The sequence below is a fragment of the Echeneis naucrates genome, chromosome 21 (genome assembly GCF_900963305.1).
Source record: "Echeneis naucrates chromosome 21, fEcheNa1.1, whole genome shotgun sequence".
NCBI classification, from domain to species: domain Eukaryota; kingdom Metazoa; phylum Chordata; class Actinopteri; order Carangiformes; family Echeneidae; genus Echeneis; species Echeneis naucrates.
Genome location: NC_042531.1, coordinates 10,116,292 through 10,143,815, shown reverse-complemented (window position 1 = coordinate 10,143,815; position 27,524 = coordinate 10,116,292). Strand labels below are relative to the sequence as shown.

Sequence of the window (27,524 nt, the reverse complement as noted above, 5' to 3'; positions counted from 1 at the left end):
TCGTTTCTTCTCTGCTCTCCTGCGTCACTCCCTTGACCCCAAGAAAAATCGACAACTTAATTACCACAGTGTGCAAATCTGCATGGCCAAGCCAGAGCTGGGTTTTTGTTTTTTTTTTTCCTTCTTGCTCAACTGTGGGGATGCAGGAGAGAGCGGGCATGTCTCTCTCTGTTTCAGTCTCACACATACATACATAGGTTTTGTTTGTACACTGTGTGGGGTTGGGGGGGGGTGGGTGGGATGGAGTGGTGGGGGTTGGATGGTGGCTCTGCCTCTGCCACCTACCCAGTCCGTCTATCTCCTCAGTCAATTAAGATCGTGAGTAGCTGTCCCTGAAGCAGTGTAGACAGGCTAAATGAAAAGGCAGTGGATGTGAAATATGAATCATTAGAATACTGCAAGGACGGGGCTGGGGGGGGGGGTCTGTTAGGGAGATAAGGAGGAAGAAGGAATGGAGGAGAAAGGGAGAGGAAGAATGAGAGAGCAGATAATAAAAGATTAACGTCACGCCTCTCAGAGTGGTGGAATTTCAAAACCCTCCAGATCAAATTATTTATCCCTGTCTATAAAGGCAGAGGAAGAGAGGGGGAGAGAGGAAGATCAGGGAGAGGGGGGTGTGGAGGGGTGAGGGATAGGGGTATGGCAGAGGGGAAGAGGGAAAAACGAGTGAGGAGAGGTGGAAATGGAGTAGAAGGAAGGAATGGCGCGAAGACCTCTCTCACTCTCTTTGATGACAGTGCTGACAGCGAAACAAATGCTCCGTTTGAATGTGTGTGTGTGTGTGTGTGTGTGTGTGTGTTGGGTTCAAGACAGAAAGAGAGAGAGAGGGAGAGAGAAAGTGCCGGCAGATGTCTGCATTCACTCTGTGGGAGGCTCAAGGCTGTTTGCCGAGGACGGAAAGACAAGAGAGGAGAAAGAGAAAAAGAAAGGGAGACGGAGGGAGACAGGGAGGGAGGGATTAAATGAAACCTGTTTCCCTTTGATTCTTCGCTAATTTGCAGCGAGATGAGGAGCACATAGAAAACAAACCACCTACGCAGCAAAGCACACACGCGCACACCACTTGCTCAAGTCTCAATGGAGTTCACTCGGGCATGCTGACACACACACGCACACATTCATCTGTAGTTCACTGCCTCACCAGTGACATTGACATTTCTCTATATGGACGGCGTAACCCCTGCTTGACTTCAGCTCTCCTCTATTTTTAATTCCCCCCCTCCCAATCTTCCGCTCTCAGCTCTATTTTTCACAATCATCTTTTCTTTTTTTATTTGCTGTAGCGAAATCACTATAGCACCAACACTTCAGAATACCAGTGGACCGTCTTCCTCAGACACACGTTGGCTAAACACTCGTGCGCGCGCACAAGCACGCACAAACACAGGCGCAAAGTCCTTCCTCATTAGCCCTGATTCCCCCTGAGTGACATATTTAACAAAAGGATGCAGCCTCTGCCGCCATGGCAACAGCCTCCTCCATCTCTATGCGGTGCTTCAGACTGTTTACATGATGGGATCTCACTCTTTTCTTCCCTCTCACTCCATCTCTCTCCCTCAGTTTCCTGTGCTCTATCAGTCCACTCCTCTTTTTCTGCCCTTTCCTTCTTCCTCACTCTAGTTATCTTTCTGCACACATTTTCTATGCTTCTCTTTCTGCAGCTCTCATTTTCTCTCTCTTGGCTCCTCTTACCTGCTGGTTTGTTATCTATACCAACTAAAGTTTTTTTTTTTTTGTTGTTGTTGTTGGTTTTTTTTTTTTTCTCCCTCCCAAGAACCTTGAAGTACATTCAGGAGAGACCACCTGCATGCCAATCAGAAAGTGATATGTGGGTCCTTTTCGAAAAAGACAGGAGGGAAAAAAAGAGAATGACACAGATGAGCATGTGCATGCGATTGAGAGAGCGTGTGTTTGTGTTTGTGTGTGACAATGCATGAGTGTGTGTGTGTGTGTGTGTGTGTGTGTGTGTGTGTGTGTGTGAAATTGAGTGTGAGGGGCTTCCAGGAGAGTCTGATATCTAGGCCACGGGAGTCCAAGGCAGCCAGTGTGTCTGGTGTCACAGCAAATCAACTGTCAGCTGTACACCACCTGCCCGCCCACACATGCTCTCTCTCTCACACACACACACACACAAACACACCAAAAGTCTGAGGAGAGAGAGACTAAGAATAGAACACCCGGAGAGTGTTGCCGCTTCTCCCTCCACCTCCTCTTCCCTCTCTCTGCTCTCCTCCTGCCACCGTCAGCGGTGGTTTGTGAGTGGCCTCCAACATGATAGGAATCTTTTCTGTCTTCCACCCTCTCCCCAGAGCTCAGCCCAGCCCACCTCTCCCACAGTGAAATGAGTCACCTGCACTTCACCGCTCCTCTCGACGTCTGTAGGTACACAGTGGCTTAAGGTCTTCTTCTCTAAAAAGGAAAAGCAAAGCAGGCAGGCGTCATCTCCAGCCCTCCAGTATGTTCTTCTTTTATTGACAGAGTAAGTAGGAGGGAAAGGGATGCGAAGCGGTGAAAACACAGGAGAGATGCTTCAGAAGCGGGATTCGATCTGAGGCCAGCAGGGGTGCGTGCGGTTTCAGAGGCCTCAACCAATAAACCATCTCCTGGGAGGATTTTCGGGGCCTGTTTGCACATTAATGTGTGCAACCTGGAGATATTAGGCAAGATGGAGCACAATTGTCTGATGCTTTGTGTGTGTGTGTCTTCACAAAGAGTGGTTAGGCCCACTGTAGCATCTAAATCCACACAACACGCAAGCAGTGTGTGTGTGTGTGTGTGGGCTGGTATACAGAGAGATGTGTGAGCTCTTGCTTACATGCAGTGAGTGTATTTATAAGTGCGCGTGTGTGCATACGTGTGTGTGTGTGTGTGTCTGTATGGTGTGCTGCTCTCAGTCTGGTCCCTCTGTTTCTCTGCTGTCTGTGGCCTCCTCTTCCCCATGAATACTAATGTGCTTCAAACCCCAGAGATCAACCCTCCTCCCTTTCCCTTCGCTCCCTCCCTCCGTCCCTCCTTCCTCCATCAGCCTCCCTCCCTCGCTCCATCCCTGCCTTGCTTCGCCACAGTTTTCATTCATTTCTCCGCCCCTTTTACCTTTCAACTTTCCCTCTCTTTCATCTACCCTTTTGCACCCCATCTTTTTCTCCTCCCCAAACGCCCACCCTTGCTTCCTCTTCCCCTGCCATGTTTCCTTATCCTTCCCTCCCTTTTCCTTTAGCCTTTCCTCCCCTTCGTTTTTACCTCTCATTCTTTTCATCATCTCTTTTCGCTTCTCCCCTTCCAACCTCTCCTCTCTCTGCTTTCGTTCTTCTGCACAGCTCCTTTTTTTCATTATCACCCATTTGCTTAACATTCATCCTCTCCTTTTCTTTTCCCTCCTCTTCCTTCTTCCTCTTCTTTCATGCCTACCCATTTCCTTTCCTTGTCCATTCCTCGTCTTTTGCTGTCCTCTTCCTCTGTTTCCTCTAATTTCAATTTCTCCTTTCCTCATCCCCTCTTCTACTCTTACCTCTCACCTCTTTAGTTTTTTCCTTCTCCTTTTCTAACCTTTCCTGCCCCTTCCCTCCTTTCCTCTGCTCTCCTCTTTGCAGTGCACCAACTCAAGAGGACATGTAAATGAGGTCAGCACAGTTGAGTACATCAGGCACATCATTCAGGTGTTGGTGTAAGTGTGCGCCTAGACATGCATGCACAAAATAAACATGCGAGTCTGTCAAACTGTGTGTGTGTCTGTGTGTCTGTGTGTGTATTCATTATGGGTTGCATGTGTGGTGCATTCCAGTCCTAATAAAGAATTTCCTCTGTAAAGCTGTATACCAGTGAAACCAAGTGCTCCAATTACATAAACGTCGTCACCCCAATACATTTTGACATCCTGAAAATTATTCACGGCCTAATTCATTTTAAAACTGCATCCCATTTCTTGGCCATGGCTTCATTTTTTTTCCACTAGGGCTGGAAACAGATGATGAGCAGGGGTGAGGGAATGAGAGGAGCTTTCATTTCCTTGTGTAATGTAAAGGTTGCTGCTCTTCAGTAGCTGCTGACTGGACATTCTCAAACTTAACTGCCTTTCGACACACACACACACACACAAAGGATGAGTGAGGAAATAAAAACCCTGTGACTGCCAACATCAGAGTGTGTGTAAGTACATTTGAGAGTGAGAGAGAGAGGGGGATAGGGGAGTGAGTGAGAGGAAATGAAATGGGAATAGATAAAGGAAAGTTTGGTTGTTCAGCGTTCAAAGTTATGGGAGTAGAAACAAACTGGTCGTGTGTTGATCGTTAAGATAGAGGTAAGATGGCAATGCTGGATCTTAAGCCTTGTGTCAACAACGCAGCCAAAGTGTGTGTGTGTGTGTGTGTGCGCACAGCAGCAGCAGCAGCAGCAGCAAGCAGTGGGGATAATGAAGCAAGTGAAGAAGAACCCTGCAGGAATTTATTTCAGTGTGCATTCCTCCTGATGTTGAGCTGAGAGCAGTCAGAGGCGGAAAGCAACAGGCTACTGGAGACTGACCCCGTGCATGCACGCACGCGCACGCATGCATTCTTAAGACAATAACAGCCCCTACTGGGGAGAGAACACATAACAAGACCACACTGACACACACAAACACAGGGACAATTGCATGCAGAAACCCACCCACAGATGTAGCTCTAAACAGACACGCACAAACAGCACAAACGGGATACACACACATTGTTAGTAAACAGATTAAATCCAACAAGCTATTCACACTGGCACGCGGAGGCACACGCAGACACGTATGCGAGGGCCCGCACACAATTCACACTGCAGGACCACTTCAGGTTTCATCATCTTTCCCTTTTTTTTTTTTGCTTTCTTTCTCTTGAGAGTCCTGGAGGGGGGTGGAGAGGAGCAGGGGAGTGTGTGGGGGGTGTCTCATTCCCTCTCTTTTGTTGCTACTGAGGAGAGAGAGCACATATCCATACAGAGCACTCTCTCAAGCCCCATTCACACCCACACACTGCTCCCCCCTCCCTTCCCTCTCTCTCTCTCTCTCTCTCTCTCTCTCTCTACACACACACACACACACATCCACGAAGATACAACATCAAAGAGCCGACACCAACGAAGGATTACTTCAACTACACACTGGCCCCTCAATCCGGGTCTGTTCCTCCTGGTGGAACCCCCCTCTCGCTTGGCCACACTTGGTACGGCCCAAGCATTCCTGCCAAGTAGCTTTCACACATGGAGGGGAAGCTTGTCTCAAGCAATTGCTGACAAGCTACAAACAAGACAGCCTCCCATTCCCTCTCTCCCCCCTTTATTTTTCTCCTCTCCCTCCCCTTCCCTTGCTCTCTTTTCCTTCACCCTTTCAGCCCAGGTCTGCTCTGAACTCACCCGTCCTCACTCCTTGCACTTTCCATCCCCCTCTTCTTTTCCCTCCCCCCTTCATCTCTCTCTCTCTCTCTCTCTCTCTCCCTCTCTCTCCCTCTCTCTGAGAATGTGGGGGCCCCACTAGCATAAATTGTCAGCTGTTCCTGGGCGTACTCTCCATGGCTCCTTAAACTCACATAAGCCTACATATGCAGTCGCTGCTGGGACAAGAGGTAACCCAAGTAAGCCCTGTTGGTTATGAGTCTGAAAAAGTAAACCAAGGCCCCTGAATCATTCTGCAGCAGGAAGGCAGTGAGTCTCAGTCCAACGATAAACTGCAACAGACACTGAACACTAACAGTAATGCAAGACGGACGTAAACATACTTGCCGTTTTTGAAAACATTCCATAATGCAAACAGCAATGCACTATTTTAGTATGAGCACATGAGCAGAGCAGCGTAATACATGTATAACTTAGAAATGCTCTGCTCTGTTGCTTACCACTTTACTGCAGACAGGGACAGTTCATTCAAACTGCTTGCAGTTTTTAAATCATTAGAAATGTGATAGCTGCTGCAAGGGTTAATTCAATGAAAGAACATTATCATATTTACATTGCCTAGGTATTAGTCATGGAAAGGCTTTCACTCATAAAATAACCTGATCCCTCCTGTTTCTGTCCTCAGACTGAGGTAGTGCAGATGAGTATTTTGAGCTTTCCAGAGCTATAGGGTTTGATATGGTTGGAACCATTTTGCATTAGTCTTATTGTTACTGAGCAGCCATTGTTATCCACTAGAGTAGGCTGTCATCTAGTGTTGAGTTTGGGTACTGTGGGTTTAACGAAGCAAAACAGGGTAATTTGTATTCCAGAGGGGGAATCCGTAGCAAACTCAAAATTGGATTAGCACTGGTTTACAAACTGTGCGGCAACTGATGATATGAAGACAGGATGGTGTGTTTTTGTTTTGGTGATGGATAGACTGGCAGTAAATAAAAAGGGCCAGAGTGAGTAATGTGAAGGTAAGTCATGGGCTCTTTTACCGTAACATGGACCAAACAAAGATGTTCCTGCTTCCTCTGATGTGTTTTCCACAAAGCAGGATTAAGGAAAAACCGCACTTATTTCAGTTAGTCTCACTCAGTTAAGTGGGAGTTTCGTTCCATCAATGAGATTAATATTAGTTCCTGCAGATGAAATTAAGTAAAAAGAACATTGTGCCATAAAAAGCTTAAGTGTAATTAACACCCAAACACCATAAAGATCCTTCTCCAATTTGCTTATCTCCAAGCTAATTTTCTTTATTTGCATTTTCTTGTACTGAATGTGACGCTTTTCTCTTTCAACAGAAAAGAGTAGCTTCTTTTGTAGAATGTCCTGTGATGGAGGAAATATGTCAGACCTCACGAGAAGAAGAGTTACTGTGGTCAGTCTTTGCTGATTGCCTTCTCATTCCAGTCATGCAGTGTGTATGTTAATGATCAGCAGATCAGCAGAATTGTTTGCACTGATGCAGACACACCCAAAGCATTACACATTTAGGCTTACCTCTGGCATTTCACTGTCCGCAAACACCGTCTCTTCATCAAAAACCTGAGAAGTGCTGGGGCCATCAAACTGCAAATAGAGCATCACTTCAGTTGTTAAGGCAGGAGAGATCCTGGGTGCACGTGATGCTGAGTGTTTTACCAAAGAGGACCTTCTTATACATCGGTCAGGTGTGGCTTCAGCATCAGTGGTTGGGGAATCCAGCAGATGAACAGTGACTCCTCTCACTTACAGATAGAAGCATTCCATCACTATTTTACAGACAAAAAAATGAAATGGTAACAGCTGCAGAGAGGACTCAGTGGGCAAAACCTTCAACATGATGTTCCCAAGCACCTCGAGCCCCCCCCCCCTTTTTATTCCCTCAATCTGTGAACAATTGGAGCCGGATGCCAGCTCCTTTGCTCACCACTTAAAATTACACGAAAAAATACAGTTATTTATAAGTTACTTACCACTCTGAAATATGTTTTTCATTTGGTACTCATCAAAAATCTTCATGTATTTGTAGTTAACAAGACAGACTGGTGATAATATCAAGTTTGGATATTTGAGTGATCCACATCCAAATTATCCGTTTCCGGGTTGGAGGGCGAACGTTCATTCATAAAATTAAAAGGTTAATTAGTACAGAAAATGTCATATGAAGGCAATATAAAGTACTTTATTCTGAAAAGACCTTACAGTAAACAAAGCGGTGGACTTGCACAACTTACAAATTCAGTCTGACAGCAGTAGTTTACCATGCCTTGATGTGATGATCACTTTTTACTCTTCATGGAGATCCATTAGAGGCCTTTATCCTGTGGCTGAAACAGAAAAGGAGCTCTGGGTTTCTCCCCTTGGTGGATAATTTCATCGGTTTTTCATCCATCAGGTCATCAGGGCTTCTTATACAGCTCGGAGACGAGCACAAAACCCGGCTGTGCAAACTGGGCCTGAATTAGCCAGAACTAAACAAGCCTGAACTGCATTAGTGGAACAATCTGAGGCTTAATCCGGACACGGGGCTAGTTTCAGCCTGGATTTATTAGAATAGCCCATCTTTATTTATCGACGTTAGTGGAAACAGCCCCAGGTCTCTGTGATCTGGAAATGTGTCCTCTGAGCTGTATTCACAGTGGTGTGGAGGAGAAAGATAAACTGGTCTTGATACTCGTGGGGGAAAAAAAAAGCACAAAATAAAATTTACAGAGGTGTCAAATTGTTACGGCAAGTCACTCTCCACATCCACAAGCACAAGCACATAAAACAAACTTAAATTTTTTTCAGCACTGAAGCATTGCATGCACTGAATATCTTTGTATTCTTGTTTTTGCACATGACCAAGTGTGTGAGTGTTGCGTGCCTTCAGGGCAGAGCAGCGCCTGGACCTAAATAAAACGTGCATTTGCAGATCTGAGGTTAAAAAAAGTCTCCTTTGCTTATGCTTTACCTGACCTGTTTTTGATCCATTCGTCTCTACATGGCAGATGAGCACAGAAACAAATTAGCTCAGTTTACTCTCTTTCTGGAACTGTGAATTTGATTATAATATGTACACCTGGATATGTCCCCTCAAGTTAAAAAAAAAAAAAAAAAAAGTTCTAGAAATCAGATGTTTTTAGTTTCACACATTATAAAATTTAGAATTTTTTCTCACGTCTGGATTTCTGCAAGTCACACCAGGACTGACGTGCCAATTGTTTTCCTGTTGTACTGTGTTACTGTTGTTGGTTGTGCTGCAAACTTTTTGTTACTCCATTATCTGAAAAACTGTTCAAAATGATTTGACGCAGCCAACTCACATAATTCTGTAGATGACAAATCAGGCAGGAAGGATGAAGAAAGGGGACTCTTTTGTTCAGGTTTTCCTTATTTCTCTCTCATCTCAGAATGGTTGCCCCATTCTCCTCCTCCTCCCTTGATGCCTGGATTAGTGCCTCAGATGCATCAATCACATCAACCCCATTTCACTTTTAGAAAGGGAGTATGCACAAGGATCAGAAAGTTAGTCAGTTACTCCAAGAGAAACTCCTTTAATAATCATGCAATTGTACGATTAAAATTTTCACAAGACAAGAAAATTTGCTGAGTTCAGTTCCTTATGTTTGGCCCCACTCTGTTATATATTAGTCTAATTTGAATATATATATATATATATATATATATTTTTTTTTTTTCCCCCCCCAAATGCTGATCCAACAAAGCAACTTTTCTAAGGGCATCACCTTAGGCTGTGGAGGACTAAAATAGATGCTCAATCTTCAAACATTTTAAGAAGTAATCAATTGAATTATCAATACACTCAAATGAATCAATATGTGAAATGAGTTGCAGCCTTGTAACAAAGAAGAGCCAAAAACATATTGCAACTTATTGCAATTAATTGAAAATGTGACATCTATTTTTGCTGTAAGTAATTACTAGTAAGATGTTCAGAAGAAAGCTGCAGGAAGCTGCAGGAAGGAGTCCACCATGATTTTAGGTAGGCCACATTCTTAGTCCCAACTCAATACAGCTTTTGAATAGGTTCAATCATAAAATAATAAAATATAATAATAAAGCTTATTTATTAGTCAAGGCATTTTTCACTGGCAAATGTTTAATTAAAGCAAGACTGACAGGATGTAAAAGGAAAAAATTTATTCAGTCTTTTACCAGACAGCAAGAGACAGTTCAATTATTTCTAAAATCAGTCTGAAAGAAACATCTTTTTATGTGCACACATTGCATTTACTCAGTGGGGGGGTTGGAGTAGAACAAGGGTGTCCTGGATTGAGGTGGAAGAAAAAGTCAATAAAAGATCAGTAATGACACAGATGTGTTGATTACTATTCAGAAATTCACATTAAAAACGAGACGTTTCCCTTTTTAAAGTTGGCAGCCTTAGAAAAGACAGTGGACTACAAATGGCCTGCAAATACACATGCAGTGATGTCATCACACAAGCCCAGAGTCAAAACCCCAACTCTGGACTGGTCGAAAGTAGCAGAGCAATACGAAAGGAGGGAGAGAATAGTTAAACCATTTCAAAGTTAGCACACCAAAGGACACAGACCCACTGGAACACCCAAAGTAGTCTCACTCTTATCACTGCCTCCAACTTCAAGTATTCCCTCTAATGCCTGCAACACTTCAAGTATTCCTGCTAAGCACTCCAAACCTTCAATTATATACCACTTCTTAGGTTTACAACATAAGCTATATAAGTGCACTCAAAAATCCTCTATACATAGAAAAATAATGATAACAATAGGTAGCGGTAATAATTATAACAATCACTTTACATTTCATTTTATACACAACTGTGATGTTATATCACTTTATACCGTGGCATCACATTCCCCACCCCCTGAGTGTAATGTTCAAGTTTAACCTTCTGTAGTTATGGAAACACAAACTGGAACAGCAACCTTGGTTTGGTTATTTAAATTACATTAGCAATCACTGACAACGGCAATGATTAGAATCTGAGTAATTATGCCTTTCCACAGACCATTGTGCTTGTGTGTGACAAATGCCTTATGTACAAGCTGCTGATCGATCATGTGCCTCTGGTTTCAGTTCTGTTCGCCTGTGCTGGACACCAACAGCCTTCATCCTGCAAAAGAAAACCTGCGTAAAGAAATGCACAAAGTACTCCAAAGAAAATCTATGCAGATACTGAGGTTGTTTGATGCTACACTGAAGTGTATTGACTGCTCTTTCTGCATTAATAATCACAGTTAAATGCGTGCGCCTCTTTTTTCACAACTGTTGACAGAATTTCAACATGGAAATGTGAAAACAATATAATTCCCATTAGCTATTCGGAATAATCCAGCTCAGGCTTGTCACTTTTTACGTACCCAGGTTTTGCTGGCTTAGCAGACCCTCTGGTCACATCAGGTTCCTGCAACAATGCAGCTCCGGCATTTGTACAACTTGGGGTCATGGGTGCGAATGTGGTTACGTACATTCTTGAGTCGAAAGAACGTCTTACTGCAGAGCTGTGGAGTGCAGGGTGGTTAAGACAGATAAACAGTAAAGACAAAGACAGGGTAGACACTGGTCCACTCTGATGGGCCAGTGTTCATGCCATAATGTCCAGACCGGGGGAAACAACCTCATGTTCTACTCAGCAGATTTTAGCAGTTTCTTATACAAGGGGACTGATGTATTCTATCAGTTGGTTTTTCATTATTTATTTATGATATACAAAGACATCACTGAAGCCCCACCATCAAAACACTTTAACGCCCCCAGGTCCATGCATCAGAAATAGTAAAACTATGCCTGAGAGCCTGTGTTTATAGCTTTGTGTTTATAGCTCTTGGTCCATTTATGCAAAGTCAGAATGAAGACAAATAAAAGGAGAAGGTGAAACACACAACAGGTGTGTTCTAAATAGATTATGAAAGGCAGTCTTACCGGACAGGGCCAGTGCTTGCCCTCAATGTGCCTGAGGCGATGCATTATTAGAGCATCACAGTCCCTGTAGGTGGCTGGACATTGCAGACAGGAATGGGCTGCTATTGGGACTTTAGGGGCTTGACTACGAGGCCCTCGCAGTCGTTTTAGCCGAGCCCGTCTTACAGCATCCAGCATGACACAATCCCTGCTCCTGAGAGCATGGAGTTTACCTTGTTGCTGGAGAGAAGACAGTGGGGAAAAAAGAAGGTTGTGGATGAGTTGACAAAATTTTTTGTACATACAAATAAAGGGTTGCAATGGAAGACTCTGCACCCTAAATGATACTATGAAACCTAGTGTGACACTCAAAAGAAAAGCAGCACTATGAGGTGACAAATGATTTCCTCCAGTGTTGTTTGTTTATTGCCTATTCAAGGTCCCTAAAGAACTTGCAAACATCATCATACTTTACTACTTAGCCTATTATCTACCTTTGGCACTGTCCGTGTGGCCTTGGGCCCAGTAGATTTGGCCAGAGGAAGAGTGGTGTTTCTGGAGTTTCCCCTGGGTCTTGGAGCCCTGTTTTGGCTCACCCTCCTCTCCTCCCTCTCCCGCTTCACCACAGGCAGGGTAGGTGGTGCCCTGGCCCTCAGTGCCCTGGGCGGGGGCTCTTCAGGGGCTCCAAACTTTTCCCCAACTTGTGACACAGAGCGTGTTAAGCATATATCAACACTTTCCTCCTCTTTTTTCAGTCCCGCCATGGGCACCCCTCCTGGGCGACAAAAGCTGAACAGAAAGCCTGAATCCAGTAATTTGATGGGGGGCTTACTCTGGCGTTTACCCAGGTCTGGTGAGGGAGGATCAGGGAAAGGTCCAACAACTGGCACTGGGTCTGCCGGCTCCTCTTTAATTACTTTGTACAGAGGGTGGTTGTAGATCGAAGTTGGAGGTGCATGTTGTGAAAACTGGAGACTACCACCGTCATTATCCTTTACTCCGTCCATGACTCCCTTCAGCCCCTGCCCCCCCACTTTCCTACCTTCCTCTCTGGGCTGACACTTGGTCTTTTCAACCTTTTTCGTGTGGCCACGTTTTAGTTTGGCCTTTGTTGCTGGTCGGCCACTGTTGTAACGCAGTGTTCTCACTGTTTCTACAGTGTCCTTATTTCTGGCTTGTGTCTGCTGTGAACGCGCGGTTCTGTGAGTTGGGTTTCCACGACGACTGTTTGATGAAACAGTGAGACCTGAGATGGAGCATTCAGTTGGTTCTGATTTGATCCTGACTGTCTTTTGTACAAGAGCTCGCTTTGTGCTCTGTCGCAGAGGCTGCTGGGCAGGAAGGTGGGTACCATCACCCCTCCTCACTGACCGTCTGAGTTCTCTGCCACCGAAACAAGGCCTAGATGAGGGCTGGAACATATCTGGCAGCACACCTTTACTCCGCATGCTCCTATCACTTGGAGGGACACGTCGCAGGACGTTCTTTGGCCTCTTTGCAGTAACCTGTTCCGTGCACAACAGGCCTGCAGGCTTGGCCTTTGCTGTCTTGCTGAGGAGGCGAGCGTTAGAAGGGTTACAAAGGGGTAGTGACAGTGTCACATCTCCGTATGGTTGCCCTGGGGAAGTGGAGCGGGGTTTCCTCCGCTTGGTCAGTGAGTAGTTGTTGGCTTTCAGCTTCCTCAGTCTTTTCTTCTGTCTCCAGCCAATCAGATCCTCTGGTCTGGGGAGCAGAGCAGTCCTCTGTAACCCCAGAACATTCATTAACTTGTACTTCTCTTCTGCTCTTGCATAATCCTCTTCATCTTCTCCGACCTCCTCTACTTCCTGCTTCACTCTGATAGGGCTGCATGCTGTACTGGGCCTTGACCTGGAGGTGCATGAAAGCCGAGTGACAGAATGAGGCTTTCTGTTTTGTCGCGGGCTCTCTAGCATCGGCAGCAATCTCTGAACCTCCTTGGCTGCTCCAGGTGTGGAGCGGAGAAGACGAGTGTTTGATGGAGGTATGGCTGGGTAGCGCTGTGAATGAAGGTTGGCTATGGTGTGTCGAGGTATAGTAGCTTTCTTGGAAGAGGGCGATTTAAAGTCCATGAGCTTCATCCTGTGTGAGGGACTCAGAGGAAGGCCATTACGACCTTGGGGTTTTGCCATTCTGCGCAAATTGCGCCTGGGACTTGCTTCTGAAGATTCATCTGACATAGCCAGCATTTGATTGAAGCTGTTGTTCATGTCCCTCTGCAGTTCCAAAGCTTTCTTTCTTTTGCTTTCCCTTTGCTGGTGATGACGCTCGTGATATGCACCAGTGCAGGCTGAGGTAAAGCCCTTGCCAGGTTGGAGTTTCTGTTCCTGCTCCTTTATGAGAGCAGAGCATGCTTCCACTGCAGGCCACATGCCCAGGTGTCGGGCCATGGCGATGACTTCAGGTAGGTCCTCTTGGCGAACACGCAGTGTTGACGAATAGGAGAACTCCAGCAGTGACAGAAGGCTGTCCTCACTGAAACCTGAAGAGGGAAAAGGGTGGCTTTAATTAGATATGTTGAACCCTGCTCAATCAGTGAGTAAGATCAGACAGATGAAAGTAACTCTGTGCAAAGGGGATCAGAGAAAAACAGCAAGAGTGGCAGCAAAGTGTAAACATGACAGTGCAGACTGGGAGGGAGACAATACAACTGCTTCAATCAGGGACACTTCTACATCAAAGACATAAATAAATGGGAAAACAAGGCTGTGTTCTATTTCAGGAACTTCTGGACAGGACACGTCACAATTTGAATTAATTTCAAAATGTCTTTTAAAATACAGCTGGACTTTGGCCTGAACTATCTAACACCAGCAGTGTGTCCTCTACAGTACTTAGTTTCCTACAAACTGTGGGGATAATGAAATGAACTTTTAAGTTGTAAACCTACAGATATCAAGTGACTTCATATTTATCGGATTTTCACATTGAGGAAGTCACCAGTCACTGTTTAATGCATGAACAAATACATCAATGAAAAAGCCCCTGCAGATGGAAATGAGAGCCTAGTTTGTTTATATTAATCAAAAGACATGACTGAAACATTACTGACTATAATTCAATGTATCATTAACACAACAATGGAACAATTAGTCAATGAATTTTTTAGTTGATTGATGGAAAATGAAACAAAAAACAATCAAAACTGTTTTCATTATATATTGGCTAATGTTCATGTAGCCTATTGATTTCTTCACCAAATATTCCAACCATTGCAAGTTTCTTTTTTAAATTTTCACCATAGTTCAAATCAAATGAGCTTTGTGAAGATGTTTGTTTTTCATTTTACAGAGACAAAGATTGGTCAGAAGGCACAGATCTATATGTGTAGACTGAAAACCGGGCAGGGAATCCGAGTGTGATAAAGAGATGCAATGTTTAATTGTGGTGAGAATTGTGTGCATTTTCTGACAGTCTCTCTGTGAGGATGTTCAATGAGTTGCGCTTGTTCGCAACACACACACACAACAAAAAAAAAAAGACAAAAATGGAGCTGTGATGTGGGAGGAACTATTTTGGGGTGCCCCATACAACTGACAGTTGGGAGTACTTCTTATTAATGTGAAACGCTTCCCTTTTGATGAACAGACCCAGTGATAACGTGCATCACAAATGATCAGATTCCACCATTGAAAAGACAAAAGTAAAGGTTTTTGTACACTAAACATTCAGGGTTTTTGCCAAGTTTGATTTCCAAGGTGTGTTTGGCAAGAAACATCCCATGACTGAGCATAAAATTCTGTCACATACTCTGTTATAGTGCTAAACATTACAGTGTGGAGGAAACTGAAACTACAATCTGAATCTTAAAATTAGTTCACTTTAAAACTGAGAATAGCTATGGCACCCAATTCTGTTTGTAACAGCAAAAAAAGCCTTGTGAATACTTATGAACACTGAATGTTTTGGTTTGAGTTGCTGATTTGCCTTTTCTCTGCAACAATGCCAACGTCTGATGGCAACCATAGTTTGTCTGGCAAAACATAATTTGGCATAAAACACACTAAACTTAAAATAAGTCATGCTGGTGGCCAGAGCATCAGTTAAGAGAAGACACAGGCTCAGTCTGACCGTATCTGCAGGTCAAGCACCTTAAATTGAGAAGGACGCAGTGATGTTTTTTAGTGGCACTTTCATAGGTTACTGCTCTTACCAGTGAGATCTATATCGGCTTTCATGCTCGAGTCCATTTCTGTGAAGATTTCCTGGAAGTGATCACTGACTGCCGCCAGAACCGCTCTATGGGCCGAGTAGGATCTGCCGTTTGTCCGCAGGGTGATGTCGCAGAAAAGCCCCGCCTCCCGCTGACTCCTCAGTTTGCTCAGCATGTCAGCGCTATGTGATGCCATTGTCTTTGTGACACATCCTCTACCACCCACCACCTGAGAAAAGCAGATAAAGTGTTCGTCATTACAGGAATCGGACATGTGACAAAACACTTGTGAGACAAGTGTGAGCTCAAGAATAAGTGATAGTCAGAAAGTGTGAATCTGTGGCGTGCTGAAAAACTGGGCACTCATTAAAAAAAAAAAAAAAAACATTACTTGTCACATCAGCATTTTTTACTTTAACCTTCCTTTACCTCAGTATTCTTAGTGCGCTGGGTCTGACACTCTGGACAGTCCAGGACAAAATCTCTGATCTGGAAGAACATCCCTGTGAAGACAACAGGTAAGCAAAGACAAGGACCCGTATTTATGCTGGGCATGATAACTTTAAAGGCTCAATACTCCAGCTACACTTGTATAACTAGCTTTTGATCCTGATGAAAGAGATTAAATGAAATACATTGTCAACAACAGCCCTGGACATAATGAACAACTATCTTTCATCACAGAGTATGTTTCTTGATCTTCCACTGATTCAATCCAAAAGTCTGCTTCAAACGTGCCTACACTTCCTAACAATAAGGAAGGAATTAACTCCACTTTGATGTGGAAAAGATAACCAGTAAGAAGAAGTCAGATCTTGTCCTATGGAGACAGATGTAAGACGGTGTTGTTCATACCCTCCCACCAGTAGTTTTCAGCCACACATTTGTAGGTCTCCTCCAGGGAGAGGTGTCCCTGCCTCCGTCGGTGGAAGGTGGAGATGGCCTCGTGCCTACGGTCCTCGTCCAAAACCTCCCGGTAGTTGATGAAGCCCTTCTCCAGCTTCCTGCGGTACAGCTGCCCGTCAATCACCTCGAAGTTGGGTGACCAGCGTGCGGGAAAAAGGCGGCCGACTGGCTCCATGTCCCCGGGTCTCTCTGCGTCTCCATCCGACCAGGGCTTGGACGGACAAAACGTCCCAGAGTTCGCGTAAGGAGCGTTTGTATGTGTGCAATCGCCGGCCATTTTTTATTATTATTATTTAAAAACAAAAAACAAAAAACAAAAACACTTCTATATTAAAATACAACTGTACCCAGCCTCGAAGCCCCTTTCCTCTTTGGCTCGGCCAGGTCGGTGAGCTACGGACCAAAGTTTACCCACCGGCCCGAGACAAAGTCCACGTGGATGCGGTGACAGCAAACAACAGACCCCCCGCTCCTCTAACAATGAGCCCCGGCAAAGCCCCCTCCAAACCCGGCTTATAGCCCGGCTCCGTAGCCCTTCCTCCTGGGTGTGAGTCAGCTAAAATGAACCGTAATGTCTCTCATTGTGGGGTGGATAAAGATAGTTCTTTCCTTCAGATGCGGGTCGGCTCCACTTCACGGAGAGCTCCTGCTTTGTACCTCACTGTCACTGCGGGCATCACTTCTCACCGCCGGAGCACAAGCGACCGACATCCCCAAATATAACCCGTGGCAGCACTCTCCGCTTCGAAGACGTCAGGTCTTATTTCTGGAGGATAAAAAAAATGTAGTGGTTTCTTACGTTACGCAACGTCAACAGAAATGTTTGACCGTCCATCCGAGCGTGATGATAAATTCATCCGGGAGAGAACCGCGCCAGGTCCACCAGTTTCACGGGCGCCGAGCACGCAGCCTTCCCCGCCGACCTCTCACCAGAGCTCCGTCTCCCTTCCACTTCAGGGGTCGGGAGTGGCCTCCGGGGCTGGTCGACGGCGGGCAGCCTCACCTCCGGCGTTAACTTGAGATTTCTTTTCGCCAACTCGAGTCGGAAGCAACATGATGACGCAGCTATCAGCTCAGCATCGCCACTTAAACGACCTAAACGCGAGGCTGTCTCCGCGATCAGCACGAAAGGTAGCAAATCACCGCCGGGGGCCTCTCAAAAGCCAGCCAACAAGCTCCGGTCGGAAACCCGACCCGGTTCATACCGCTTCCGGTCCCGTAAAGCCAGTCCGGCGCTGAAAGAATGGGATTTTTCAAACTCGTAACCTTCTGTTTGTTGCTAGTTAGCAGCCTAACCAGCCCGACTCCTCCCCGCCTTCAGACAAAAGCCATTAGCAGAAGCTTTAAAGAGCTTCGGCGAGGCGACACGTGATTGGCTGAGGGAGACGTCAATCATGTAGTTTCGGTCGCTGCCTTTCAAGGTAGGTTGCTCGCTCGCTTCACACACAGAGTCCAGTCAAACTTGATACACCCGGCGGACGGTCCCCACATCCACAACCACGGAGGAGCACCCACTCTGCTGAAAATTGGACGACGGCATTTAGCCAGAACAAATTAAAATCAGAAAATCCTCTGCCTCAATGTCATCCACATTATCTCACTATAGTATTATTATTACTATTATTTTGTTTCCAGTGGCTTTGGCTGCATTGCTACAAAATAGTAAGAACTTGAAATCGCTTGACATTGTTGTATGTAACAGAAAAACATATGTATCACATTAATACACCACTGCTGTATTTGAAATCAAACACTGAATGTTGCAGTCAAACAGAAAGAAACTGTGGTTATTTAATCAAGATATAACAGACAAATAGCAATGAGGGGGGAAAATTACGAAAGATGAAGACTTATTTGAAAACTTTACAAAAACTAAATTTTTGTAAATAGGAGGGGTTGTCTCCTATTTTTTACATTTTTACAACAAATAAACCCAAATGTCATTCAAAATGATGATGACGTTGATGGCACTTAGCTGCATCTTTACTTTACTGTTAACGTCCATTTGTCTAGAAACTCCCAATTTTAATTTGCTTTTGTTTCAATAATGCCTGTGGAAAATTTACACCACTATGAAATAAGATGTGTGTGTACTTTTTGAGGAATGAGAGTCTAAGAGAGTTTGAAAGAGATTTCAACAAGTTAGTTTGGCTGTTTGCATAGTGAAAGTGAGTCAGAGCAACCAAAAGGCAGTGTAATGAACTAATAACTACCATTGAAACACTTGTGTCGTTTACATTTATTTTTCACTTTACTGGTTTTTCACCCTCGGGGTAGTTTACATTCTTCAGTTCCTCAGTTCTTCTAGTATGTAAACCCCTTTGGAATGACCTGGTTTTCTGTATTATCTGATTTTCATCTAAAGAGTTAAATGCAGCAAAACACAATGTGCCTCAGGTAAAACATGGTTATAATGATTCAGGTCAATAGTGAACATACCCATCAACCTGCCACAGTGCTAGAGGAAAAGTAAATCCTTTGATAGCAGTAACCTCAAACAAGCTCTTTCATTCGCTGTTGTCAGATCAGCCAAACTTAAGATAGTTCTTTCTACAGAATTGTTTCAGTACAGACAATCTGAGGATGTCTGGTTTCCTTTGAGGTTAACACACTTTTCGCCTCTGACTCAGTCACCCTTGAAGGTAGGTGATCTTATTTTATATAGCACATCTAGTAATGTGACTTAACTGAAATTTGGTATTTAGGGTCATTGATCCCACTGCAAGAATCTCTCACTTCTACTGTGCGGCAGATGGACAGACATCCTGACATTGTCTGCTTAGACACTTGGACAAAACCTTGGCAATTAATTTTTCGACTGATGTCAGGCAGCCCAGGCGTAGAGACAACAAAGTTTTAAATCCTGATGCTTTTTGGAGAGCAGCAGCTTCGTGTAGTATATATGGCAGGGTACGCACGCCATGATCTATATTTACAATGTTGTCCTGATTCACAAAGGTTCCTTTAAACCTTTAGCTGTCCTGATCATTTTTCTGATAGAAGTAAATGTTTTACATAACTGTCATGTGCTTGTCAAGAAAGCATGAATCATCCCAGCACTCCACGCAAACCACTGCAACATGTACTGCATACAAAAATTCCTTTATTAGACAGTAAAAGAGAAACTTAAATGACAGTTCTGAGCTTTTTACCCAAGCTGCTGCACCAGTCTTCATCATAGGAAGTCTTCTTCAGGTTTGTAAATTCACAAGCACACGCTCTTGATTGACTGAGACATTTTTTCTTTTTACAACAGTACAAAGTATCTCAATGTCAAACAAGTGAAATTATAATATAGTTCATTTGTTACCAGTTTACTGTACGATGTTAAACAAAATGAAGCGTTAACTTGAGGATGTGTTGTTATTTAGCAGAGGAAATTTCATGGTGTACAAGCTGCATCTGTTTGGATTATGTACAGACATGTCAATGCTAAAGACCATGCTATTGCATGATATTCATGTGGAGCCTCAGACGTTTCGTCTTAAAGCTTCATTGCGCTTTGCTGAATGTACAGTTTTCTAATATAGCACCACACTGTTTTGCGTTAACACTAGGCATGAGTGACACTGGGACTTGCTGGGAGGTCATTGGTCTTGTGCCGTTTGGACTCTGGAGGCTGGCACACTGGATCCGTGGGAGGAGAAGGACGTTCTGAAAAAATACAGAGCACAGCGACAGAAAGTTACATATGAAAAGCCTGCATACGTGCATATATCTTAGGATTATGTTTTAACTCATCATCAGTCAATATATTTTCTTTGTACATTTTAAAAGAGAAAAGAGAAACTCCTGGCTTCACATTATGTTTTGTAACTATGACCTGAATAAATAAGTTGTGAAGTTTTAAAACTGGAAAAAAAGTGTTGATGTACCCAAATTGTTCCCAGGGAAACTGAGGATGGATAGATGCATTTCTGATCATGAATTTTCATCAATGAATATCAATGAATATTAGGGGTGGGAATCTTTTACTATCTTACGATTTGATTCAATTCAGATTTTTGGGGCTATGATTTGATTCAAAACAATTTCTGCTTCAGTCTATAGGTGTGCAAAGGATCCTAATGATCTAGTCCAGCTTGCTTTGCAAAACGGAATGACAAATGAAGACATTAAAGTGTCTTTTTCACATTTATTAACTTTTAAACATTTATCCATGCTTAGATTGAACTGTTGAAGAAAAGCAATATCACATATTGCTTAGGTAACAAAAATAATAATAAATAATAATAAAAATAATAAATGTCTCTTTATATAAAAAAAAAAAAACAAAAAAAACATGGTTCCTCATTTTGCAAACTTTGCACACTGAAGCTCATGTTAAGCTCAGTTTTCATGTTAAGCTCAGTTTTCCCAGGCATTCAGTAAATAGGGCCATACAAATTCCTCAATCACAGAATTAGACATTAAAAACGGAAATCAACACAGAATAACACAGATCTGGTGGACATTTTGCATCAATGTTCCCCCCGGAATAAAAAAAAGAACGTATCTGTCAGGAAAATGCTCTGTGAGGGTCACTAATAATGCACTCCCCCCTATCCATGAATAAATAAATAACTAAATAACTAAATAAATGAATTAATTAATTAATGTGGTGACGCAATTCAATTCCCAGTGGGGGCACCTGAACATGTTAGCTAACTGGAAACGAGTCGAACAGCAACCAGGCCAGACCCCTCCAGAGACTAGAGACAAGACTAGACCCGACCCGACCTGACAAGACAAGAGTAGAGACTGGTCCCCGGTCTTCCCCCCCAGAATAAAAAGGAATGTATCTGAGTGCTAAGTGCTAATTCAAACCAGAGTCACTCACTGAGCTTAACAAAGAGGTTGACTATCATGCTCTTCAATGGAAATGGGAAAAAATGATTTACATATTTTAAAGGGCTCTAGGTAAAAACCAAAATTAGTCCAAATCTTTGCCTTCAACGAGGATGGAGCCGGTTCAATTTAAATCCATTCTGAATCATCAATCATAGTAAATGAGAATCATGATTCTTATATGAATCGATTTTTTGGCACACCTCTAATGAATACGTATATGTGTTTCAAAACTGTCAAACCTCTCTTGCGACATTTACAATGAAAAACACAACAGTCAAAGAAGTTGCCCTCACTAACCGTGTTTGGCCTTCTGTTTGCCGTCATTGGAGGAGTGAGTGCTGAAGAGTGAACCAACAGCTGGAGATCGAGATCCAACAGGAGTCAAAGATACTCTCCTGAAAACAAACAGATAAAGCATGAATGGTAAGGTGATCAATGGAAAACACAGGCACATAATAAGATAAAATGTACTTCGTTCCACTGCAATTCATCTTCTTTTTTTTTTGATTCAGTTGCTGCCAACTGTTAGAGTAGTTACATCTAGTCAAAACAACCACCCCACCCCATGTTACAGATACAAAGCACACATGCATGCATGGAACTGGCATTGTTCTATCAACAGTCTGGCAGACAGATTATTATTTTACTGTCAGTGGGGGGTCCAACAAATGCTCGCAGTTCTTGCTGCCAGTACTGAGTACATTGAAACTAACTAAAACAGCTCAAGCCCACTAAAGCTACTTATAACTAATAACTTAGTGATAACTGCTTTATAGGTTTTAAAGCTCATTATTAACACACACACACAAACAAACATATATATTGAACATTTAAGGCCCAGAATGCTGCATCTGTGGAAATAATCTGATTATTTTTGCTTATCATTTGGGTGACGACTGTTGATTTACTTCCTCAGTCTGACTGCAGTCAAAACCTATTTGAATACTTAAAGCATTTCCATAAATTACCATACTATGGGGGTACGGCTGCCTTCTTCATCGACAGGACATCTAAAACCAATTTTCAGGACCCATTGTGGGTTCAAAGTTTAGAATAATCCCATTGCAGAAAAAAAATCTAATGCATTCTTCTCCCAATTTCCTACATGAAATTTCACAGCATCACCATACAACCTGCATGCCGGCTTCTGATCTGGTAATGTATTTGCTAATGTATCATGAATTTTACTGATTCCTACTCCAATTCTTTCACAAACTGTTGCATTTTTGTAACGTGGATATAGTCAATGAAAAATACATTAAGTTCTGAAATATGAGGATTTGTGACTTTTCCCAAAAACTACAAATGAATCTTACTTTTCTGCAAGATCTAGATTATTGTAAAAGGTATTCACCAATTTTCTGAAAATGATAGGTGAAATATTTAAACCAATAAAGTGATAGAGCTGCAAAACAAAGGCCCTCAGGCGACTAAACAAATGTACATTCAAATTATCACAATGTTCCTGTGCTCAGAGGAAGGTTGAGCGGTATAGAGATTAATTTCCTGTTTCTGTTTCCCGTTACTTAGTCTGACAAAATCAAACATCCAGTTCCTGTTATATTTACCTTGGGGTGGTTTTACCCTTAGGAGTGGTAGGCCCAGAATTATTAGCACTGTTGAGGTTTTTAGGGGTGGAGAGACCGAGGGGTGTGATGGACATGTGGTTTTTGGAGGAGCTGGTTGGGGTGCGGGGGGCAATGTGTGGTTGGGGAGTTGATGGGGCACTTGTGCTCCCAGATGTTGATGCCTGAGCTGCTGAAGGAGCAGCATTTTTCTGGGTTGTGGGCTTTCCCCAACCTTCCAGGGTATTGAGCGTGATCCTACGGGGCTGAGGTTTGGACTTTGTAGTGGGGGTGTTCTTCCTCTCCTCTGGGGGACTAACAGAAGGGGCATCTTTTCCGAGGCTGGTTTGGCATGTGAGACTTGGGGTTGAGCTTGATGCCTGGGACACAGGAGATGATATCTTGCCTGCTGATGACTTCTTGCCCTTTTTCTCACAACTGTTTGCAACAAAGACCTCCAGTGTGGGGGGCTCCTTCAAGGGAGTGCCAAGCTCTCCAGGAGAGAAGGAGAGGAAAGAACAGTAGCCGTCTGTGGAGGAGACCGCCAAGAAGGATCCATCACGAGACCTAAACAGGATGTTGTGGAAACACGTCAGTGTAATTGCAAAGCATGTGTAATACACACATCCCTTTGACATTTCTAACTAATGTTGTGTGTAAGGAATACATGTAAGCATTGTTGACACAGACAGAGAAAAAAATGTGACCCTATTCTTCAAAGCTGCTGTTGGTGTATATTGCAAACGGGAATAATGCACTTCCAAAAAGGTGGGCTTTGGTTCCTCATCTCATTTATTCCTTCAACCATTCTGAACTAGATCACTCTGCGTCCCCTCATAACAAGAGATCGGCTAACACGAGTGACTGGCCGTTGAAAATGAAAGGAAGAGGCAACTGAGCCAAAGACACATATATGAATGTCAACAGTGACTCATATCAAAAGGCGTTAAGCTGTGCAAGAACATATCCATAAACAAAGCCAATAGAGGGAAGTTCGAGCTCACCATGTGAGATCACTGAGTGTGTGGTAGTGAATGTTTGACACCAGGCCAAAAGGAAGGGCCTGTTGAGTGTCATAAAGGAAGATGGAGTCCTCTGATGCCACTGCAAACACCATACGGTATGGCAACTGGAATATGTTGGGGAGAGCCTGGACAGAACCATCTGTCGAATAGAAATAGAACAGAATGAAGAAAATATTGACAGGAAAGAGAACTGCAGAGTAGAGACGATAAAAAAATGACGATCAGTTTTGTCTCTTAAGTAATTGGAGGTGTGTGGCCTTGCCTTCTCCTTTCTTGGTTCTCAGTTCAAAGTATACAGGGCAGCAACGCACAGCCAATGTAGCTTTAGTTGGGCATGGCAAGTGGGCGATAGGCCTAGCAGAGAAAGAGATTTGTACTTGATCTACTAGCATTAAAGAGGCCAGTGCTTACTCTGAATTCAACCATGTTAATTACCTCTTGAGGCTCTTCCTGGAAAAGATATAGGTAGTATTTATGATGTTTTCATCAATCTCCACACATCCAGCTGAGGTTAAAAAGATGTGAAAAAAAGAGTGTTTTTACAACACCAAGTTCCAACAGACAATTGCAGAAAAAAAGCATTTTGAGAATGCTGTTTATGTACCTGGAGCAAGCAGGAAAGACCCATCTGGTGTGAATGACAGACGTCTGAAGAATGATCTCATACTGTCATCATGGAAGATCCTATACTGCTTAACCTGCAAAGATATATATGTGGGACTGAGAACATCTCTGAAGATGTGATGGAATTGAATATGATCATTTAAAAGATAAATGTCAGCGACAATAAAATTATTATCTGGGAGCTTTGTAAACATTTTAATCATCAGGTGGCCAAGACTGAAGCATAAAAGTGAGAAAACTAGAAGACATGTAAATTTAAGTATTAGGTTGACTGAAGGGTTTCGTTGCACATTTTCAGAGAAAAAACAGATTGAAATAAAATTGCGTCATTTATATCTGACTCATCTGAACATACAAAAAACTCATTTATACTGACCTCGCCCTCTGCAAGTGGTCCTGAGCTCATTTTACTGATACAGAAAGCTTTCTTCTTGGTGTGAGTGCTGTACACACGCATTACTCTGAAGGGGAGGATAAACAAAAAGATCATAAGCATTGAGCTACTGAAACTCCACTGTCAGTGATTAGTGACTGGCTAAGCAACAGGAAATGCAATAGCTCAATGAATGACAGGCAAAAATAGTCTGCAACAATTTAAAAAGTGTATTCATGTACCTGTCACAGCTGAGTGTGGCAACATATTGCCCCTGAGGATCCCAGGTCACCCCCTGTACATAGCTCTTATGGTCATTCAAGATACACAGCTTTTGTCCTACGACACAAAAAGAGTTGCAGCCAACATAATGAATTCAAATCAAAAAAATGTCTCATGAGGTTTTACAGAACCTTATGCAGTATGCTCTGAATGACCAAAGTACTTAGCAGATCAAACAAAACAAATCTCAGCAACACATCTTTTGTATCCATGACTAGATGCAAACCTTTGTTGATGTCCCACATAATAGCAGTGTTATCAACAGACCCAGAGACCATGAAGTTTCCATCCCGTGTCCAACAGATGTCATACACGTCTTCAATGTGACCCCTAAAAACAGACCAAATAATGGCTCTCTATAGCTAGAAATTTAAATAAAACAAAATCATGTTTGTATCATGTGTGAACCAAGATATACACAGAGGTATGAGAAAGCAAAATCAAAACCTTACCAGAGAGCAAAATGCTAAACACAGAACAAATAGATTTCCACGCTCAAAGCAATCTCAGGAAATGTAATTATTTTGATTATAGGCAATAATGAAATAAAATAATTATTAGCCTGTGACCTGTCATGTCTACTTTATTTCTCTTGTCTGGTTTAATGCTGCTGTATATGTGAGTAAGTATTGCTTCTCTTAGAAGCTTAAACCTGGAAAATTAATGTCTCAACCTTAGTGATTTAAGTGCAGTGGGGGAAAAACTGAGTTGTCCAACATACTACGTACAATATGAGTATGAGCAGTGATTTATAATATTACAAGGAAACGTTTTATGAGTAAGTTTATATTTTATATAGTATTATCACAATGGGAGAACGTTTTCTCTCGCAAATGCATGTACCAGAAATGTGCCCTTCCATTATCTACTGGGCATTTTTGCATTACAGAAAAACCTAAGCTAGGTTTAACAGTTTATATTTTGACCCTGCCTTATTGCAGTGCTACTGACCGTCTGAAAATAGTCTAAGAGTCTTGAAGTCGTGATTAAAACAGTCAAAGCTGTATACCTCAGTGTCTTGACCACAGACCAGCTCTCTTTGTTTAGCTGAGCATCTTCATCCTCCTGAAACACAGGCGCCTGCTCAGGCTCCTTAGAGTCATTGAGCTTCCACAGCAGAATCACAGCATCTGCACAAAATATTTGTTTTAATTTTTAAAGAGTTCTGCCATATTGTGAGATAAACATCACTGCCAAATAAATAGTAAGGCATCCATCTAACACATGAGACATACCATCACCTCCTGAGGCAAGCAGCTCTCCATTAGGGCTAAAGCGAACTACATTGACAGCCTTGGTGTGTCTAGCCAAATTGGACAGAAACTCCACTGCTGCCTTTCCATCTGCTCCCATGTCTACCCGCCACAGCTGCATCAGCATCAGGGAAACAAAAGTCAATAAACACTGTCCCCTGCTTAAGAACATACAACTGCTGTTGATGTTTATATTATAAGCGGTAAGAAAATTCCAGCACTCAAACTAATACTTCGCACCTTTTCTGGGTCTTCTCCAAATAATTACTTCATTAACCAAGAAGCTTCAAAGTTCAATGTAGAGTAAAATGTTTTGCTCCTGAACTACCTTGTTATATTTGGGAAGGTGACACGTCCTTTCCTTTTCTAACTCACCCTGACTGTGGTGTCCACTCCAGCCGTGGCCAGTCGATGAAATCGTCCATCGGAGCTGTGCTGGAAGTCCAGGCTGTAGACTGGCTCCTTGTTGTGCCATGCAATTTCACAGGTTACCACCTTCATTTCTTCACGACCGACACCGAGATTAGGAGGGAATAAGAACGAATACACCGTAAGGTGATCGTGCAACTCGGGGTTATTTTTACATACCGCCAAATGCACAAAAGCTAACATATGATGAGCCAACGACAGAAGTTGCTAAATTAGGCTAAAGTCACCCGAAACGAATGCTACAACAAGCTAAAAAAGTTAGCAAAAAAAAATTAGCGGTTTTAATTTGGTTTGTGAGATGATTTGCGGCTAATGTGACATAAACAGACAGACGTAGTCAAAGATACAGTTAGTAGAAACATGTTAGTGGCAAATCTACCCGACTAATATCTGCTTATCATTAGAACTAAAGTTATTTCAAAAGAAGACAATTAGTGTTTTACCTCCTCTGGTGTCAAGACGAAGACTTTTTAGTAATTTCCCGCGTACGATTCGTTCAAAACTTCCGGTAGCCGTGTTGCCGTGATTGGACGAAATCCCAAGAAGGAGGTCGCTTAATGATGACGTTTGACCGCGCTAAGCCCGATCCAATAAGATACAAAAGGTGATATATACAATTCAACGTTTGGCTACAATGTAATAATTTTTTTATACAACACATTTAATGTTATCGCCCTGAGTCTACTTTGTATTTCTCCCTCGGTTTTGGCTGATATTATTATCATTATTTGATTGTTTATACAAGTGCGTGTTTTCGGAGTTGTTTAATGGTTGTGACTGCAGCACTTTTTCAATCTA

The 27,524-nt window shown here is 43.0% G+C and overlaps 2 protein-coding genes across 2 annotated transcripts; both read right to left on the bottom strand.

The window, feature by feature from the left end:
• Window positions 1-9,507: 9,507 nt before the first annotated feature.
• On the bottom strand, window positions 9,508-17,651 carry LOC115061950 (uncharacterized). Its single transcript, XM_029530542.1, has 7 exons — window positions 16,295-17,651; window positions 15,869-15,942; window positions 15,440-15,668; window positions 11,763-13,768; window positions 11,290-11,508; window positions 10,728-10,868; window positions 9,508-10,480 (listed from the first exon to the last, which is right to left on the bottom strand). Exons 1-6 carry the CDS (start codon window positions 16,620-16,622, stop codon window positions 10,764-10,766), a joined length of 2,961 nt encoding a protein of 986 aa, XP_029386402.1. The 5' UTR covers window positions 16,623-17,651; the 3' UTR covers window positions 9,508-10,480; window positions 10,728-10,763.
• Window positions 17,652-19,436: 1,785 nt separating this feature from the next.
• On the bottom strand, window positions 19,437-27,215 carry chaf1b (chromatin assembly factor 1, subunit B). The gene is made up of 14 exons (XM_029530543.1): window positions 27,170-27,215; window positions 26,673-26,800; window positions 26,280-26,412; window positions 26,054-26,174; window positions 25,271-25,374; window positions 25,005-25,101; window positions 24,766-24,850; window positions 24,370-24,463; window positions 24,201-24,270; window positions 24,028-24,119; window positions 23,745-23,904; window positions 22,744-23,307; window positions 21,473-21,570; window positions 19,437-19,999 (listed from the first exon to the last, which is right to left on the bottom strand). The coding sequence occupies exons 2-14, from the start codon at window positions 26,796-26,798 to the stop codon at window positions 19,899-19,901; spliced, it is 1,845 nt and encodes a 614-aa protein (XP_029386403.1). The 5' UTR covers window positions 26,799-26,800; window positions 27,170-27,215; the 3' UTR covers window positions 19,437-19,898.
• Between the last annotated feature and the right edge of the window lie 309 nt (window positions 27,216-27,524).

Excerpts from the sequence above, each read along its gene's own strand:
- LOC115061950 (XM_029530542.1), bottom strand. The coding sequence starts at position 16,622 with ATGGCCGGCGATTGCACACATACAAACGCTCCTTACGCGAACTCTGGG. Across the intron at positions 15,943-16,294 it reads TGAAAACTACTGGTGGGAGG|GGATGTTCTTCCAGATCAGA; the intron begins GTATGAACAACA and ends TTGTCTTCACAG. Across the intron at positions 10,869-11,289 it reads GCAAGCACTGGCCCTGTCCG|CTCTGCAGTAAGACGTTCTT; the intron begins GTAAGACTGCCT and ends TGCACTCCACAG.
- chaf1b (XM_029530543.1), bottom strand. The coding sequence starts at position 26,798 with ATGAAGGTGGTAACCTGTGAAATTGCATGGCACAACAAGGAGCCAGTC. Across the intron at positions 24,851-25,004 it reads GCCACACTCAGCTGTGACAG|AGTAATGCGTGTGTACAGCA; the intron begins GTACATGAATAC and ends CCTCCCCTTCAG. Across the intron at positions 24,464-24,765 it reads GACCACTTGCAGAGGGCGAG|GTTAAGCAGTATAGGATCTT; the intron begins GTCAGTATAAAT and ends ATATCTTTGCAG.